The sequence below is a fragment of the Argiope bruennichi genome, chromosome 10, assembly GCF_947563725.1.
Source record: "Argiope bruennichi chromosome 10, qqArgBrue1.1, whole genome shotgun sequence".
NCBI lineage: Eukaryota > Metazoa > Arthropoda > Arachnida > Araneae > Araneidae > Argiope > Argiope bruennichi.
Window position 1 is genome coordinate 34,201,271 of NC_079160.1, and position 21,460 is coordinate 34,222,730.

The 21,460-nt window shown below is 29.8% G+C and overlaps 1 protein-coding gene across 1 annotated transcript in view; it reads left to right on the top strand.

The window, feature by feature from the left end:
- Positions 1 to 19,552: 19,552 nt before the first annotated feature.
- Positions 19,553 to 21,460, top strand: part of LOC129988263 (inositol 2-dehydrogenase-like) — a 30,725-nt gene continuing 28,817 nt past the window's right edge. Inside the window, exon 1 of the mRNA XM_056096449.1 lies at positions 19,553 to 19,715. Coding sequence (XP_055952424.1) covers positions 19,669 to 19,715 — 47 coding nt within the window. The 5' untranslated portion in view covers positions 19,553 to 19,668. The remainder of the gene's footprint in view (positions 19,716 to 21,460) is intronic.

Sequence of the window (21,460 nt, forward strand, 5' to 3'; positions counted from 1 at the left end):
TAAAACTCCCGATAAAGTTGTAACAAGAAAAATTCCTATACTCATATTTTCCGACTGCTGCGCCAGCGGAATCTACACCTGATCTCTTGAATATTAATTATTAGAGTTCAAAAAGATTGTTCCTGGGTGAATCACCTTCTTTGGCGGGAGCTTCTTATATTGGATATCACGTTTATAAAAGGTGGCCATAAAATAACTTTCTCTGTTTAGCGGCATTTACAGCTAAAACGAATGAACAAAATGAAACCGCATTTCATATACCGACTGTGGAAGGCATGAAAAAATGAATTCCGCAGAAAAAATAGTACTAAAAGTTGCCGATAGGGGAAATATTGTCGCTGTTGTCACGTATGAATGGGAAACGCGCCTCACTTTCACTTGAATGTTTCTTTCCCGAATAGAGATCGACATTGACTGGCCTTGGAAAATATTGTGAGGAAATGAGGCTCATTTTTATTTTAATGGGTCTGTTAATACTCAGAACTGCCGTACTTGGACACGTGTGCGTCCCACAAATATCCCAAGAAATGCCATTGCATTCTCCAAATGTGACCGCAACTTTTTGGAGAATCTCACTCAAACAGGGATAATTTTTTGGCCAATATAATTATTTTTTGTCCATTCTGTATAAAAAAGATAAAACTATTTTAATTAATTGTATTGTTTACAAGAAATTCCAGTTTTGAAATCGATGTTTCACATCGGGTTATTAATAGATATCTCTGGATTTTGGCTATGAAATATGTTTGCGTTTCTGATTTAAGATTTCGTTCTAGATTAGAAAGAGAGAACTCTATTTACTCGAGAAGAAAAACTGTATAGTAGAAATGATCCAGATTAGCATATCTAAACCATGCTACTTTTCGTACTCAGATATGCAACTGAGTAAATCAATGGACGGAATTTTTCTGGTTACTTCTGTTTGTTGCTTGTTTTGATAAAAATAGTGTGGTTTTTATCATTTTAAGATAAAAAGTTCGTTGTATCCGAACCGTAGCAAGAATTATTTTCGAAAAAGTGGTTGTCTTTCTTAAGTCTATGGATTTACGATAAGTTCATTATCCGATATGAAAGGAATGGCATATCTACTCCTTACTTAAAAATAAGCTCAATCGAACTTTTGAAAACAACATGTTGATTTTACAATCTCTGAAAATAGGAAATTGCTCAAAAATCAATTGATAAGATGACTGAAAGCTAAAATGTTATCTGTAATTTGTTTCCTTTTATGAGAAAAATTTATAGCACAGTAGAAGTTGAAATAGAATAAGTTTGAATTTAAGCTGTGACTTGATAAGATTAAGATGTTCTATTAATAGATTTTAGTTTCAATAAGGATCGTCTCTTATATTACAAGAAAACAGCTTTTTATTGCTTTTCTGCACTTTTCTTAGAAAATCATTATTTTATTTCGATTCATCTAATCAAAATTTAAAATTTGAAAGCATGGATTTGTTAAGTTATATAGAAGTCATATATTCAAATGAAACTTTAGCTCATAAAGAATGCATTTTTAAATTTTTTTTGAATTTCAAATCTCTTTTTATTAAGCACTTATCATCCGCAAGATCATTTTAAAATCTGAAATAATTATAGAAATCTAATTATATGTAGTATACGGTATATTTCGAAATATGAAACAAAATATTAAATCTACATTACTTAATTATGGCAGGGATAAGAAAACGTCTCATTAATTTGAATCTACTTGCTTGGACATAAATTTGTGTATTTCAATATATATATATATATATATATATATATATATGTGTGTGTGTGTGTGTGTGTGTGTGTAATTATATTTTAAACTCTTAATTTCAATTTAATTAATTTCCAAGATTTTATCTTAATTTAGCTCATAGTAACTTCATTCTAAAAATATTCTCTTATTTCGTGATCCAATTCCACTTTCTCTTCTTAATTAATTCAAGAGGAGCTTCATAAAATTGCTTAGTCAGTTAAACTCCGATATTTTCACACGCTCGGCGTGAAGGGGTAAAAATGTCCAGTAAGCACATTCTTTCTTAAAAGATCCCTGTGTTTCCCTTACATGTGATTGACATGCATCAGAAATCCCTATGAGAATCTTATTAATATATTGGCACTGTGGAGAAATATTTTCCCTATCAAAATCTAAGGTTATATAAGGCTAGGGATAATTTATTTCGGCCCATCTTCCCCACTTCGGCTTTCGTACTGCGCTGTGACGGACGTCTTGTCCGCGTCTCTGCTTGTAAATAATTATGCTTTCCCAATGGATATTAAAAAGAATTTAAAAATGTTAAAAGTATCTTCAAGGTCTTCAAACTACATCATGCTTCACAACAAATAATATTACATATATATATATGTCATGAAATCTTTGCTAAATTCTTTCAAATGTGAACTTAAGTAAAAAATTAAAAAAAAAAAAAAAAAAAAAAAAACTTTTTTGCATATAAACAGAAAATAATATAATTATCCCCCCCCCCACAAAAAAAAATGTACATTAAGATTTTAGCAATCTTCACGTTTAAGATTTTACAAAGCACACAAAACAATTTTTGAAATCATGTTTATCTATATGTGAACAGAAAATTCAAGAACGGAATGAACTAGAGGAATGAAATGTGGTATCAAATGAAGATAATACGAAAAAAATCGAGAGAAAAAAATCATTATCCAGCAAATATATTAATGCACATGTTAGGATTGGTTATTTATCCATTCGAACATTTAAATTTATAATCTATGTGCATTAATTTAATTATAACAAGATATTTCCATCAATTGTCATAAACATATTTAAAGAAAATATGTAATTAGTTTTTGACTTTTGCAGGAAAAACAAGTTAGTTCATAACAAAAATAGCTATTATTTAATAAACAACTATTCATAAAAAAAGAGCAATTTTAAAATAAATTAAAATGAATGATTGAAAGGTATTCTATTTTTCAAAATAGAGATTAGTGTCAGAATTTAATTTCATTACTTTTCTCATAATAATAGATTTAGTTTTTATCTATTTTTCAAACTATTTTGGTGCGATAATTTCTATGATAAATATATTCTTAATAGTTAAGTTAGTTAAACTTACTTGCTTAGGTAATTTAATCACACATTTTTTTTTTTTTTTTTGTTAAAAACATTTTGAAATTTTATGTTACTACGTTGGAGCTAAGGAGTAATAAAACTCATTTTATATCTCTTCTTTTTCAGAATACAACTTGTTTCAAAAAAAGGAAATAAAATAGTGTTAACTTTTGTGTTCCACGTTTTTCAATATTCTACAATTGCATGGTATTCAGCATTGCGATAATGGTAATCTGAGAAGTTTCGCGAACATTTTTCATACAATTGATTTCATGCTCATATTTCATAACAGAAGGACTGACTTTTTGCGTAGTAAAATCACGCTACTGAAGTACTGAAATCATTACCCAGTCTGTGTAAATAAGTCTAGTGATAACAGCTTTTTTATGTTATCAGCCGACAAAACAGTATGATTCAAGAACGATAAAAGGGAATCATTTGATTCTTTATCTGTATGCAGGTAACTTTTTTAAAAACCAAAATATAAAAATACTGTAAATGTCAAAATTTTGACGAATTTTCCTTTTTTTAAATTATTTTCCTGAATTAGAAAAAAATATTTTTCAAATATTTTTTTTATCTTTGAGCATAGTAGATCAAAAACAGAACAAGCCGCCAAAATTTAGTGTGCTCTTTTCACCAAAATTGTAGATTTCTCTCAAGTTCTACACAAAATTTGTCAATCAAAAGTATTTCTGAAAATTTTTGAACACACGATAATTTGAAACCCAGCTAATTAGATGAGAAAAAAAAAATGTTATGTACTTTTATCATCAGAATTTTTTATCAGAACTTTTATCATCAGAATTTTTTTCAATGGCGGCAATGCACATAAAGACTTTTTTCTCTTAATAAGCTGGTCAAATTTGTTTCACATTTCCATAACTTAAATTAATCAAAATGCTAATCGTTTATTTAGATTAATTTGTATTTTAGAAGGTCCACTTTCAAATAAAGAAAAGTAGTAATAACAACAATTGAAAAATCTTCTTTATAATTGAAGACAAAAAGGTTTTTTTTTTTTTTTTTTTTTTTTTTTTTGTATAGTATACACAGGGAGATTCAAAATTCAGCGTATAAATGTTAAAAAAAAGCAAAACGACAAAAAAAAAAAAAAAAAAACGATTTGTATGGAAATGTATGTCTAGAAACGTATCTTTGCTAAGCTAGATGATAATATAAGAATAGAAAACTAACAGCGGTTGAAAACTCTTATATATATATATATATATATATATATATATATATATATATATATATATATATATATATATATATATATATATATATATATATATATATATATATGACATTTTAAAATCCTATTTAAACCTAATTAATTTCCAAAGTTCTGTCTTAAATTAGCCCATATTAATTTCATTTTAAAATATTCTCTTATTTCCTGATCTCATTCCACTTTTTCTATTTAATTAATGCAACAAAAGTTCTTTGAAAATGCTTTAGTCAACGGTTCTTACACTCCGAGTGAAGGGATAAAATACTGTCCAGCTAAGCACATTCTTTTAAAAGATTCCTATGATTCCCTTACTTGACACGTGTTAGAAATCTCACAGTATATATTCACAGGAATAAAATTTTCATCAGCTTTTCCTCATTTCGTGTTGTGTCGTTCTGTGTTGTGCTCGTCGCTTCTGCTTCTACAAAAAATCATCTTCTGGGGTGGAAATAAAACAAATTTAAAAAATCGAGTCTCTTCACCGTCTTCGAAACTGCCTTCTGCTTCAAAAATTATATATATATATATATATATATATATATATATATATATATATATATATATATATATATATATATATATATATATATATAATTTAAATTCCAATTAATTTCTAATTTTTATCTTGATTTAGCCCATATTAATTTCATTCTAAAATGGTCTCTTATTTTCTGACCCAATTCCACTTTTTATTTAATTCCTTTTAACAAGCGATCTAGAAAACTGCTAAAGCAGCGGGTTCTCAAGCTCCGAGTAAAGGGTTAAAAATCCTTAATGTTTGTAAAATTCTGTTAAAGATACCTAAATTTCCCTATCCTAAAACTACACGTGTCAAAGAAATCCCTATTAAAATCTCACAGAAAAACCATGAAGGGAAAAAGTTTGGTCTTTTTTACTCTTAGGTCGCGATGTAGACTGACATATTTTTTATCACTTTTTCTTGTACATAAATTATACTTCCTGTGGTGGAATAAACCGAAGTCAAAAATTCAAAAGTGTCTTCGCTTCGGCTACGCAACTGCTGAAATATGTTTTACACACACGCACGCACGCAAGCACACACACACATATTATACTTGAACATGTCTAGTTTCACAACAACTGCTCAAAATTTTTATTACTCACAGTGTCGCATGAATTTGCGAATCCTAAAACACCCAGCAATTCGTAAATATTTAGCAGCATTTGTAAACTACTGCAAGTTTTCGTTCCGAAATCGAAACATCTACTATTTGTATTTTGTTGTAAAAATCGGTAATTTGTTCTTAAGCACTTTGTTTGGTTTGTGGTGAAAGCTTATAAGCCAGTTAACACCTTCAACCTTCGAACAGCTGTTGTGGCGCCATCTACCCACAGCAAACCAAAGTCGTCAGACTCACTTGGCGCAACAGCAACCACTCACCCACACACGCTCGCCATAACGCTTGGCGCTACTCAAATGGGTACAGACGCATTAGAATCAACAGCTAATAAATATTACATCACCACTCAACAGCCATATCGTTCGTCTCACCTCCGACTCACTGGAGGGAGAGTCTGTGGTGAAAGCTTATAAGCCAGTTAACAACTACGCTACCCGGGCAATTGCGTTTGTATTGTGGTCATGTTACTGGGCTGGGAACCACAAGGTCCCAAATTCTATCCTCGCTCAATTCAATCCGCTACATTGGATCTACGCTCAATCCAATCCGTTACAGGCTTTTGAGTTAATCCAGGACCTTTTGTGCTATTTTTACATTCTGTGTAATTCAGTACTGGTGTAATGTTTTATTTACATTTGTTTGTTTTTTTGCCCTCAAATTCTGTACCATCTGTGTCAGAGCCTTGCACTCTGCGCGTAAGTTGAGTTGATGAGAGCAAATAAATAAATAAATGGCATGAATTGAAATTCAAGTTCACCGTTGACAACTGTAAATTTAGGATGTTTGAATTAGAAATGGCCTTGTCTCAATCCCACGATACAGCTGCCGGGCCAGATGGAATCACATATAACATGCTTCGCCATTTGAATAAAACTTCACTTTCCAATCTGTTGTTTCTGTTTAACAGAATTTGGAGAGAGCAAAAGTACCCAACACATGGGCGTGAAGCTTTTGTGATTTCAATCTTAAAACCTGGCAAAGAATCCTCAAATCCTCTGAACTACAGGTCAAATGCTCTGATGAGTTGCTTTTGTAAGACCTTTGAACGCATGGTCAATGTTCGTCTAATATATGAATTGGAGATATAAGGATGCATCCCCCCATTGCAGAGTGGTTTTCGTAGAGGTTGCTCTACCTTTAACAATTTCATTTTATTGGAAACGCAGATCCGCAACGCTTTTGTTAAGAGGATCCCACTTGTCTCCATATTCTCCGATATAGGAAAAGCATATGATGGTGCTTGGCGCTTTGGCATACTTTGAACGCTTTTTAACTTTGGATTTAGGCGAAACCAGCTCATATTATTACAGAATTTATCACATCGGAACTTCAGAGTTCGTTTCAGGAACTTTCATTCGAATCCTTTTATTCAAGCTGATAAAGTTCCACAAGGAAGTGTCCTCAGTGTCACACTTTTTATCGTCCATCTTAGTCAGGTTTTAACAATTTTACCTTCATCTGTACATGCCAGTCATTATGTTGACGATCTGCAGGCCTCATGCCAAGGAAATAGTATTAATCTGATTGAACAGCAGTTGCAAATCGCCATAAATAAACTGGTATCTTGGTGCGATAACAATGAGCACTCTATCTTTCCGAAGAAGAGTCGATGTGCCCATTTCTGTGGGAAAAGAAAGCTTCACCTCGATCCGAATATATATATTCGGGATAATCCAATTTCTGTGGTGAACGAAATACGGTTTTTGGGAGTGATTCTCTATCGGAAGCTCACCTTCCGTCCACACATCTTTTATCTGCGGAAGAAGTGTAAGAAGTCCTTCAACAATTTGAAGGTGCTTTCCAGTACATCCTGGGATGCAGATCGAACCTCCTTACTCTATATTTATCAAGGAGTAATTCTTTCCCAAATCGATTTTGGTGTATGGTTCCGCCTGCCCATCAATTCTGCGGCGACTGGATACCATTCACCACTCTGCGTTGCGTATCTGTTCTGGAGCATTTCTTACTTCTCCGGTTGAAAGCCCGTATTTAATTTGCCATCAGCTACCCTTTGTTTAAGGCGTAAGAAACTATCTGCACTATTTTATTTTCGAACTAAATCTGTTTTGAACCATCCTTTGAGTCAAATGTCATTGCCAATTAGTTTTCGTCGACTTTATAATGACCGCCCCTTTCACATTCTTCCATTTTGTGAAAGAACCAAATTGCTTCTGAATGACTCGGACCTTAACGCTGTTCATGTTAAAGCTGTTGACACTTTTAATTTCCCACCCTGGGATTTACCGCAGTTCTCGTTTTTGAACCCTTTCACTGCATTCGATAATTCAGTAACTGCTCCTATTGTTTTCCAACAGCTCTTTTTATATCATCGCTATTGGTATTCTTCCTTTGTGCTAATTTTCACGGATGGCTCGAAATCAGATGGTTATGCTGGTTGCGGAATCATACTTCCATCTGATACACTTAGCCACCGTCTACATAATTGCTGCGCAGTTTTTACTGCTGAGTTGGTGGCAATTCTCTGCGCTCTTTAGAAAATTTCACCCTCTACTCAGCGTTAATTTATTATTTACACCGATAGCATAAATGCTTTGGAGACACTTTCGTATCACCACAATCGGATACGTCCGATTGCGTTAAAATTTCGTTCACTTTGCGACTGTTTCAGAATTATTTTCTGTTGGGCACCGAGTCATATCTGCATCTTGGGAAATGAGAAGGCGGACTTGGGTGCAAAATCTGCATCGACTTCTTTGAGCATAGGCCTTTTCTTTTATGATGTTAAAAGGCCCATCTCTTCTCTTCTACCTGGCAAAAGTCATGGGATCTGCAGATCGAAAATAAATTATATTTTATTAAAGTGGACATTGTTTCTCTGCCTGTTCATCCTATACGTGAGATGGATGTTAAATTGACACGTCTCCATATAGGACATGCGCGCTTCACCTACAGACATCTCATATTTGGGGAAAATGCGTCAAGTTAATTTTACTGTTCACCATATCTTAATTGAATGTCTTCTTTTTAATTCGCATCGTGCTTTTTTTTTTTTTTTTTTTTAATCTCGTCTTCAACATTACAAGACTTGGTGGGTGAAAAATACCATCCAAATATTTTTAAATTCTTAGGAGCTATTGGCTTTTTTTATTTGTATATAGACTTTTTTTTATTATTCTGTTTGTGTTGAACATTCCTTTTTTGTATTCCTGTACATTTCATCATTGTTTCAAATTTTCATAAATCATAGTTTTAAATTTTAAGATGTTAAAAAATCATTTTTTACTTTATACTTTTGGAATTTTCTACTTTCCATATCTGTGTTAATTTAATAAATGAGTGTTTTTTTTAATGTCTTTTATACTCTCACCATTTGATTGGCGCAATATAGCTAAATATGGCTCTTGCGCCAATAAATTACACAAAAACAAACCAGCACCATTGACAAATGACTTCTATGGCTCAACCAGCTGACAATTTCTGAAGGTCTTTTCTGTAAATTTTTTTGCTATTTTTTGTCTTTACTTCAATTTGTACGTTGAATTTTGAATGAGGTAGTAGTTTAAATTTTGGGAAGATTTTTTGCTTAAAAAATTATAAAAGCTTCAAAAAAGAAAGCAAAAAAGAAAAGAAAGAAAACAAAAGCGTCGCAAACAAAATACAGATTTCTTCATACATGCTTTGTTGTTGTTTTTAATTGTGTTGTTTCAGATATTTTTTTGCGGTTCTTTTTTTGTATTAAAATTTATAAAATAAATTTTAAGCACTAAATAGTCTAAATTTTTTTTTCATTTTAAGTCGAATTCCTTAAACCATTATATCAACTATATTTTCTTTACCGAAATTTAAAGAAAACTTCTATTTCGTTTTATTACTAAAGCTAGCATTTTTTAATTCGCAATAATAACCTTAAAATGAATACTGGGAATTTTGAAGTGGATTTTGTCGATAGATAAGAAAGAGAGTTAAAAGAGATAAGGATATAAAAATACGTTTCTGTTTGTGTAAGTTGGACTTTCCTAAGATATAATGTAAAATATTATGATAATAATAACAAACCAGTTATGCATATGCCTATCAAAAGTTTGTTTTAGTTTCGATTGTTATTTATCTTCTCTTCTATCTTCTTTTAAAGTTTTGAGCTCGTCCGTTGCTATCGTTTCCATCTTTTTATTAACTGACTTTGAATGCCAAGTGCTTGATAGAGTTTTTGCAATGTAACAAAGAATTTCAAACCTGAGTCAAAAATTGAAAAATTATGTGTTATTTTCGCTGATTAAGGCTTACTAATGTCGTGTAAAAATAAATACTCAATTATATAATAATTGTATGGCATGGGCTCCGAATTATGAGCTCAATTCATTCAAAAATTGGAACCAATTCACTTAAAAGAAAAATTAGCTTAACGTTCATGTCATTTAATACCTACTAGTATGTTGCCTTATGAAGTATTATCATCTTTTTTATCCATTTGCAAAATGCTCTACGGATTCTAAAACTAAATTGGCATGCCATATCGCGAATATGGAGATGTAGTAACTTTATTCGAAGATGTATTTGTTCCGTAATTAATTCTTAGATAAATTATTTATAAGTCAAAAGGAATGTAATTTAAGTTACAGAGGATCTTCCCAGCCGGCTGATCTAATTGCGACATTGCTTATAAATTCGATGCACGAGTCAAATACGTCATTGTGTGCGAAGCAGTTAAGCATTTTTTTTTAAAGGCTATGCTTAAAAAAAAAAAAAAAAAAAAAAAAAAAAAAAGCCCAATCTTAAAAGAGATGGAGGACAACGGCCATTTCTGTGGTTACCTTTGACGTCATTTTTTCTAAAAGCATCGTCTTCAAGCAAATGAAGTATTCAAATGTATGCGTCGCATTACTTATTCGCATGGGTACAGAAATTTCCAGCTATTCATTTTTTTTTTTTTTTCATTTCGGGAAAATGCATGAGACGTAGAAAAAGTTGAAGGTCACTCTATGACAAATTATCTTAAATTTAAATAAAATGAAGTCGTCATTTTTTTCTGGAATGCATTGGTAATTTAGTCAGCAAAAGTTTCAACAGTTACAAAAAAAGATATAATAATTTACTGAACTCTAAATTTCTTTCTTTAAAAAAAATAAATAAATAAAACCTTAATTTGATGCTCTAGCTCTCAAAAACTTCATATTTGCGAATAAAATATTTCCTTAAAGTATTGTTATAATCTTATATATGTTACCGTTAAAGTATGAAATTCGTTATTTTATAGAATACCTAGTTATTCTATGAAATAACTGATCGTGTCCGTTCAAGTGTAAAACTCTCTTGTATTTCATGGTTTAACTAGTTATTTCATAGAATAACGATCTGCCGCCCGTTAAAGTGTAAAATAATCTATATCATATATCTCGCACGACAAATACATTTACCTTCCACCCCTGCTGCATTTATGTTTTTGTTTGTTTGTTTTAGAAATAAAAAATGTTTTTGTTTTAGAAATAATGTTCTTTGTAATTCCAAGTGTCATTTTAGTAATCCATTGTTGTAACAAATGATTTTATGGTATGTTTCCATAAATACCATTTATACGCTGCATAAATTAGATAAATTGCTTCTTTTTCATTTTAATTGTCTATCATTAGTTTAATTTCATTTGAGATAAATTGTTTATTTTACACTTTAACTGTCTCTCATTAGTTAATTTATAGAATGCCTAGTTATTTCATAGAATAACTAGTTAAAGTGTCAAATTAATAACATATTACACACTTTAACGGACACGATCAGTTATTTCATGGAATAACTAGGTATTCTATGAAATAACTGCATTATATACTTTAACGGTAACATATACACTAAATGTGATGACATTAAAAAATTATCTAAAAAATATTGGATAATATGAACTCAAAAAATTTATTTTTGGAAAATATCTATCTGTCTATGACAAAGATAACGGGCAAACACTTTAAAATTCGGCACACATGTTTAACATCTATAATGTAGACAGTTGCCACATTTTGAGTAAAATCCAACTACGCGTTGTTTGTTTGCCTGTCGGTCTATACTTTCAAACATATGAAAGTTCAGTCAGTCAAAGTAATTGTAAGTCATTGTAATTCAAAATTGCAATGACTTAAATATATCAAATTTGGTATGAGAATTTGTGACTACAAGTGCAGTTTTGTGTCAATTTTTTTAATCGATTAAGAAAAACGCATGTAATATGCAATTTGATTTTTGGATACTATTAACGGCATGCCAGGGATGGCACGAAAAATTCACGCCAAATAACTCGCCAAGGATGACACGATAAATTCAGTAAAAATGCTAATTTCATGCTAAAAGTTAATATTTCGTAAACGCCAATGCCTTGTAAGGCACCTTTATTAACCCTTTCGCTGCCACGACTCACACCCAATATTCGGGTTCTCTGTCTAGTTAGATGACCCCTTCTTTGCTATCTCCTGACTGTAGTAGAGAAAGGTTCATCTAATAACATAAATGGTTTGGTACAATTACATATTGTTACAAACCTAAAATATTGCTACCCGGCACGAATAGAGTCATCGTAAGAAAAACCATTGTACGATCTGTCCTGTGCATGTTGAGTGAATGCCGCGTCAATAACCTCGGAGCTTGGCGACAAATTTGGCGAGCATTTGGCGGTTTGGCGATGAATTTGGCGAGTTTGGCGACTAAATGGATACTACTGGAAAGTTCGAGAACTTTCACGATCCATCCACTAAGACCCAAGATACAGCCAGGTACGCCCTGATTGGTCCGAAGATTCCAGCCCCGCCTCCCGGAACTATAAAAGATGGGCAATCTGAATCTGAAAAAAAAAAGAGAAGTTGTGTGGATCGTAAAAAAGTTGTGTGTGTGAGAGAGGAGTCGGAGTCGCCGACAAATAAGAGAAATTAGAGGATGAGACAGCAAACAAACTGCTGAACTATAGCAATTAAATGCGCTGAGTAATTACAATTAAGTGGCGGTATTTGTTGTAGAAGAAAAAATTTTGTAACAATATTATCTGTAACGCACTGGCGCGTCATGCGGCAGTCAGTGTGTTAAATAGTATGCGAGGAAGGTTTGTGGAGATCACTGCTGTTGGTTAGCCTATTAATAATTTATTTTAGGCAGATAAATTTTTATTTTATTACTCTTGTGAAAATGTATTTCTTCTTTATTTACTATGACTCCAGACCACCCAGCGTCTAAGCCAGTACACAGTATTATAACAACTTAAGTTCCGTATTTATAAATATTCTAATAACTGCGAGTAAATAATGAAAAAAATATAAGAAGCAGATTAATTATATTTAATAAAGTATTAATAGTATTCTAATATTTTATCATTTATAATATTTGTATTTTGTACGCCTTTATTCATTCGGCAATTGAGAAAATAAAGTTTTTTTTAATCGATCTATTTGCTGTTTCTTTTATATAACGACTCTAGGAGTTGACTCACTAGCTTAATTAGAAATCCGCCACTGCAATTATTTCACTTGATTTGATCCATGCTTGTTAACATGGAATTTTGCAATCTATTTTACACTTTCTGATGTGTTGCAATTTCGAGATTTTACACATACTTGCTTCTCTATAACATTACTCTACTTTAATACTCTTAAAACTTAATTGCTAGGCAATCGGTAATTATAATTCAATTTTGATTTTGTACAATTTAAGCCACGGAGTAGAATATAAGAGAGAAACTAATTTCAAGACTTTATTCTACTTATAATAATAAAATATAAATCAAAGTTTTAAATAATTTTTTAAAAATTCAGATTTTTAATACACTAATAAAATTCTGTTTTTTTTTTACCTTTGACTTGATTTATTTAAAAAATTTATATAGATATGAGTAAAAATGTTGAAGAAAGATATTAATCTTCATTTTTACTATAATATTTAAAAACATATAAATAGGCATGTGAAAGCACATTAGCTGTTAATCAGTTAAGCGAAGTATTTAGATTTTTCATATTAAAATCCTTTAAAAATTGACATCTATTATTTATTTATTCTAAATTTCAAATATTATGAATCTGTTTTTTTAAAGCGAAAAATGAAAATAGCAAGACTATTATTTGTTTATAACTCCAGAAAATATGGCGGGTGTCTTTTTTTTTAAATATATTATCAAAATGAATTTAAGAATATCTACCTATTTCAGAAATGCTACTGAATCTAAAATAAGTCTAGCTATGCCAACACACAGAGAAACTTGGGCTTAATCTCTCCTCAAGCTCCTCACATATTGCTATAGAAAGCCGCGCATTAGATTTAGATTCGTCACTGCAGGGGTAAATCAATCAGTTAGTTTGAAAAAAATATCTCTCTACAGCAACGTGTAATACCCCAAATTCGAAATCGATCCACAATTTTGGCCCAAAAACTACAAACCAAATTTCATCCATCTAAATCATTTCTGTTTTTGAATAACCAGATTCAGAAAGGGCAAAGCATAAATACTCGTCAAAGTCTCAAGACCGAATTTACAGAGAATTGCAACACTTTTTCTTTGTGTAATTCGATGCGTGAAAGTAAAAAATAGGATAATGCAAAACAAGTCTACTGTTATCAGTTTTCTTTCTGAAAGCTATCTTTTTCTTTTTCTTTTAGAGACCCAAAGAACTAAATGTAGAGATAAAATAAATGCGCAAGAACAGTGGATGTTATTGTTTTCAAAATTTTTGAGCTGTATTATAATTTAATTGGATAAAGAAATTTCTCTTTTCGAATTAAAATTCTAGTTTTTCTGTCAACCGAATTTTAGTTGACTTGGTTGTCAAGAATTATATAAAAATTTAATCTTTATTTCATTACATTTCCATAAATCAAAATATATATATATATATATGAGGGAATCCTGGAGTTCTTGCGAATGATTTAACTTCAAAATAACAAATTTAAAAAAATCCATTCTTCTAGTGTTATTTACTAATATTTTAAAAGAAAATATATCCCACTTATATCTTTTTTTCTTTTCGAAATTTATCCTTTTCTTTTTATCGTTTGGAAAACAAATAGCTATGTTTAAATATCGTAACAGCTTCGTTGAAAAGAAGAAAGAACGCTACTAAATTTATTGCCTGTTCAGCGCAATCGCAATTTGACTGAAAGTAAAAGAAATTCCTCAACTCGATTAATATTCTGGATTCTCCTAGCGGACGCTTAATTCGAAAGCACGTGAAAAGAATTTGCTTGCTCTCTTCAGTGCACATAACTATATTTGGTAATGTAAATATTTTCGATGAAATGAGTTCTTCATATTTAAGTCAAATTTGACACTTCTATCTGATGTTTTATTATGTTAGCAAGCATAATTCCTTTGAAGATAAATAGTTTTTAACAGAGTGTACAAAATTCATTGGATTGTAAACTTTGAATTTATCTCTACAGTTACCAAATAAAGTCATTCCGAGAGAAAATATTTCCAAATGTGATACTAATAATTATTAAGGTATTCCAAGACTTTTGGAGAATTTTATATAAAAAATGCAATATAGGAATACCATAATGTGTTTTTTAAATTCGGAATTAGTATCAAAAATAATGGAATATGATTTTTTGAATATAATTTGTGAAGACTATTTCAAATAATAATAATAATAATTTAGGTTATTTCCTTCGAAAATTTTCAAAAACTTTATATATGATAGAAGTCAAACTTTCATAATGAATTAAATAAAATTAATATTGAAATAAACTCCACATTATAGACTCGTGAATATATTATAATCTTAACATTCTGTGAATAAATAAAGACTTTAGAGCTAACCGAACAATTATTATAAAAATTTTCAGCAATTTTTTATATTGTTTTTTCAAACAAAAGATCATGATTTGAAAGATACTTTCACAATATACATTAATGCATTCCCTAGAAAAATGTATAAAGAAAGTGTTCACTAAATTTCATAATAATCTATTAATAATATCTTGAGTTATTACCTTTGTAATGTGAAAACTATGCATAAAATATCTAGTTTTGAAAAAAATAGAAATTTAATTTTCATTTAATTTAGTTTATTTTAAACTATTTACTAAAAGCCTTAAGATATACCCCATTAAAAACTAATACATTCGTATTGCTTTATTTCAGGAATTTTTTGGGGGGGCTTTTAATTTTTTTCGGATATCTTATTTATTAAAAAATTACATATTAAAAATTCTTAACATTTTCTGAAATTAAAAGCAGAAATAACGTAAAAATTGAGCACCAAAAAGATGTGCCCGAGGTAAAAATATATGCATTTAAACATTATGATATGAACTATCCATTACAGTTCATATACCCCTTTTTTAAAGATACCCTTTTATTCTTTTTTCTAAGATGACAGTGGCCCAAAAATGTTGTACAGATTTCCATATTAATGAAGCTATAAAAAGAGCCCCAATGAATTCAATTATATCTACAGCCATCCTCCTTGAATCTAATAAAATATGTCTACAATGACATCTGTTGGCAGAATAAAAACTGTAAGATGAGGGGCAAAGAAATACTGCTGTTAGCATATAAATATTAAGCAAATTTGTAACAAAACCATAAAAAAAAATACTGGTTATAATCCAATAGATATCATAAGCGAATTTATTAAGAAACCAAATAATCTCGCTGATTGTAATGCCAAAAATCAAACTTAATAAATTGAATTGTTATTCCTAGCGTATTGAAGCGCTTTTTAGTAACTTTTCCTAGAAGTCATGCCTAAATAATTATATATATATATATATATATATATATATATATATATATATATATATATATATATATATAATAAACTGGATTGTTATTCCTAGAGTATTGAAGCTTTTTAGTAACTTTTCCTAGAAGTCATGCCTAAATATATATAACATATTTTGGTTGAAGCAGAATGCAGATTTGAAGACATAGACGAGACGTATTTTTAATTTCGTTTTATTCTATTCCGAGTGGCAGGCATGGCTTTTTACAAGACACAGCGCGACACAAAAGTAGAAGTATGAAAGAAGATAAAAAGGGCCGAACAAATGATCACTAGTATTATATAACATAGGATTTCTGGCGAGACGCCAATTCAATACATGTGGTGACTTTGACACCTTTTCAAGGGCAACCGAAGATATCACTTTCTCTTGATAAGTAGTACTGATAGCGCATTATTTTTACAGAGGAATTAATTAAACCAAAAGTGGAATTGGATCACGAAATAAGAGAATATTTTAGAATGAAGTTACGATGGTCTAAATTCAGATAAAATCTTGGAAATTAATTAAATTGAAATTAGAATTAGAATATCATTACATAAAAAATGGTCTAAATTCAGATAAAATTATGGAAATTAATTAAATTGAAATTACATTAAAATATCATTATAAAATTAAGATAACAAAGCTGTTTTAGAATAGTGTAGAATAATTTAGAACTCAAAATTAATTTTGCTGCACTTTATGCTATTTCTTATATCGTACAGAAATTTTTCTTTGCCCACTTCTGTATAAAATAAATCTTACTTTTTTTTTTAAATTGAGCAATATTACTCTTGAACAAAATTTCTAAAAATTAAATATTCTTCAAACTTGGATTTTTTAAAAAAAATTTAGTAATTATTTTACAATTTTTTATTATTGATACTATAATATTTAAGGTATTATTGAAGCATACTTTATGGGATTATACAAGTTAGAACAGCAGTTTTTCTAATATCTAAAACTAATATAAATGATTCAAATTATTCAATCTATTATCTGATTTTTGCTATTTGAAATAAAGGAATTGTTTTTGTAAATTCAACAAAAAATTAATGATGAATCTTACTACCTATGAATGGATTTAAAATATTGCACCATTTATTGAGTTAATTTTACATATGCTTTCTAGGTAAGATCACCTTGACATTTGAATCACATTTTCTTCAAAACATCATTGATCGGGAGACAACCCCTTCCTCTCACAAAAACATATCGGCAAGTAAATAAAACTCAGCGAGCAAAGACCATGCGACAATGATTATTGTCCTTTGACTTAGTAGTTAATAGATATGTCGCCATATCTCAGTCTGCTTGTTGCTTTACCAGCCTGCATCGATTTACCAGCCTGCTTGGTCTGCTTGTTGGTTTACCAGCCACTTAGATTGCAGTGACTAATCAGAGAGCAGAAGTCATCCCCCCTATCTCCTATTCGTGTCAAGCATTTTCATGAAAATTTGCCATCTACTCCGACTTTAATCAGAATTATGAATTTAGGAATATTATTTTCAGAACAAAAAAAAAAAAGTTGGTGTGATGTCGAGCCCTATTAATTGTGGATACTCTTAAAAATAGAACCCCCCCACCTGTTTTTCCCATATTGTCCCCTCGCCCGTTCTGCCTTTTCAATTAGCGAGATTGAATAGGCAGAAATTCTATAATTAATTATTCACCAACAATAATGCTTGCAATGCTACATTCATTTGATCGTCTAATAATAAAATTTGGGGAAAAAAAAGGAAGAAAGCCTTTTAGTACTGAGAAATTAAATGTAATGTATTTTTACAAATGTTTACAGACGTTAGAATGCTGCATTCATTCGATCTTCCTGTAATAAAATTAGAAAAAGAAAAAGATTTTTATTATTGACAAATTCAGTGCAATATATTTTTATAAATGTTACAATGCTGTATTCATTCAATCTTCCTGTAATAAAATTAAAGAAAAAAAAGCATTTTATTATCGACAAATTAAGTGCAATGCATTTTTACAAATGTTTATAATGCTGCATTCATTTGATATTCTGTAATAAGATTAGGAAATGAAAAGAAAAAGCATTTTAGTACAATATAAGTGTAATATATTTTTACAAATGTTATAATGCTGCATTCATTCAATCTTCCTGTAATAAAATTAGGAAAAGGAAAGAAAAAGCATTTTAGTACAAATTAAGTGTATTTTTACAAATGTTTAGTCAGTGCATTTTAATTTAAATATGTAAATTAAAATATTTTAATGTATAATGTAAATGCAAAATTAAATATAAATGTATCATACATTTAAAATACTACTGCAGAAAAAGTATATGTTATTTTAAGAGAATATTCATATTAGAAAGATGTGAAAATTGTATAGCAGTTCCTCATTATTTGTAGTTCAAAATTGATATGTTCTACAAAATTATCAATGGTGCCATATTAAAGCGAATTATTAAGAAACTAATAAATCAAAATGTTCATAATTTCTTCAAAATTACCAATAGTGTGATTTTAAAGCCAGCTATTAAAGAATTAATAAATCAAAATATTCATAATTTAAATACAAATCTTACCCACATTTAAAATAGTATTTATTTACTGGCACAATTCTAAAGAAAACATATTCATAATACTAGTTCCTTTATTTTTCCATTCAGCCAACCGCTCCTCTTTTAATGACTTGAAGATTAGATAACCGCGTTGTTGCAGATAAAGTAATCACGATCTTTCAGATAAAGCTCTAGCATGTCTTTTTATGGACTGATATACCTGGGCTTGTTCATAAGTTTTGAAAAATGATTTGCAATATAAATAAAAAATTTCAATGAAAATCAGTTAAGACGCTTATAATATAAGTCAAAGAAAAAAAAAAATTGCGGTGATAAATAAATTGAAAAATGAGAGCAAACATTCATGATATAAAAAGAAAATATATGTAGACTATTTTTTCCCCTTCCATACATTGAAATTTTCAACAAATTGAATCACTGAAAAAAATAACTTAAATAAAATTATTCGGGTATCAGAATTTGTAATTCTTTTAAACCATTCTTTTAACTTTTTTAAACGAAAGTATCACTAATAATTTGTAATAACACTATTGCTATGGTTCACCATTTCAAATAAACAGGAACTCCAAAAGAAGAAAAAAAATTGAACTTTGACAAATGCTTAAGTTACTATCATATTGCGAAAATATTGTTTGCTAGAAAGTTCCAAGATTTATAAACAAGACGATATGGCCCTCTCTTTATTTATCAATATCGTTGAAAAAGATGCGATATTTAAACTTTACCAAGCCTTACCCAGCAGAGAGAAATATTTCTTAACTTTTCACAGCCTCTTCATTTCCTGTGATACGAGATTTCTTGCGAGACACGTGATCTTTAGAATCCCAGCCCTTCCCTCCCCCTTTTACGAGAAAATGTTTCGTCATCAGTACTTGGGGCCGCGACTGCCAAAACAGTGACCTCATATGTTCCCGAAATCGGTGCAGCTTGCCAGCATTCACCGAGAGACTAGCAGACAGTACTGACAGAACAGGAGAAAATGGGCACCTGCGTCGAAGCTTCCTATGGCGATCATCACTACCTCAAGTATGTAAAGAAAATAATACCTTTTTGCAATTCTTTTTCAGAATGAGATTTCGTTAATTGTGTTCTTTCATGAATTCTGATTGTTTCTCAGAACTTTACTTTTCGGAATTTAATTTAGAATTATTCTAGAGAAGCTTTTAGAATTCATCTTTTTACCCAATTTTGAGTTTTTTTCTGGAATATCGAGCGACAAAAAAATTGTTGGACGAGTGTTTTCTAATTTTACTTTCACTTAAAGTATTAAGAATGTCTTACTATTGAATAAAAATCAACGCAGACGATTTTTAATGTACGCTTCGACAAGAGTCGCGAGAACTAGAATTTCGGAATGATCGAAGCACATTTTCTTCCCACAGCTGCTCTTATCGTACGTGTACTGACGATCGATGAACTTAACCGGCGAGAATGGAAAATTTAACCTTATCTTTCTGTTCGTCGTCTGTCTGTTTCGAATAGTAGTTTTTTTTTCCCACATGAGTTGGAATAATGCTCTAATATTTGACATAACTTGTATTTTGTTTTTTTTTTATAAATAAATAGCTATGATTAAGACAAGTAAATACTCTAATACTGCGAATTTAAATATATATATTTTTTATTATGTTATGAATTAGAAAACCTTTTAATTGCACACAACAATTATACAAAATTGCATTTAATTGTGTTACAATTATTTTATATGTGTAAAGCGAAGCATATTCATTCGTATTATTTTGCAATATGTTTAAATTTTGATGTTGTAGAAAGTAGTTGCTTTTTTTAAAAATATATTTTAAAAACTGTTTTGATTTAAATAAATATTTGCATGTGTAAGTCTTTTCTTTGCATTGCCAGCACATTATAATTACCTGAAATTTTAATCACAAATCTACTTAACGTGATACAAATTATTTTAATTTAGTAAAGACTTTAAATGCTTATTTATTGGTGTTTTGTTACAAAGTTTTTGTTTTTCTTAGGTTAAAAAAAAGTAGCTAATTATTGAAAAAAGTTAATTTTTTTCCGAATCCGAATGATAGCTAAAGATCCATGGAATAGTTATGAATTTAATAAAGATATATCGATGTAGAAGTCAAAATTTTAATGTCAAAGAAATTGTTCTTAAAAATCTTGGGATTCGTCTGAAAATTTAAAATTTCCTCTTTGTGATGAAAAATAATTTTCTCTGAATTTCAAAGCACAACAGCAGAAGGTTCTTTCCTTTTATTTTCTTTATTATTATTAGATTTAAGAATAAGGTAGTATTAGATTGAATAACATTTTGCTGTAGTAGTTACAATAGCAGCACATTAGATTTTGATATTAATGATCCATAATTATTTGCTCAAAAGAGAAAAACGTTTAAAAATCCTTTTTGTTGAAAATAGATTTCATCTTATATTTATTGTATTAGCTATTATATATTTAAACAAAATTCTTTAACAGTTATTTAAAAGAAATTATTCATCAGTTGTATACATTCAGATGATGTTTTACTTGCTACTAAAGAAATAAATCTAAGTTAACTATTCCACAGTAAATTGTAGAATATAAAAATAATATTATTATAAAAGCTTGTGTAGAATTTTTTGCTACAAACGATTTTAAAAATTATTAATGTTATCAGTTTTGCCCTACAGTTCTGGAAGATCAAAATTATTTATATTCACATAGTGTACACGTTGTTCGTATTTTAATTATCCTGTTAATTTTATTTTATGACAACGTTTTTCATTACAATTAGTTGAAAAAGTGTGCTATTAAAT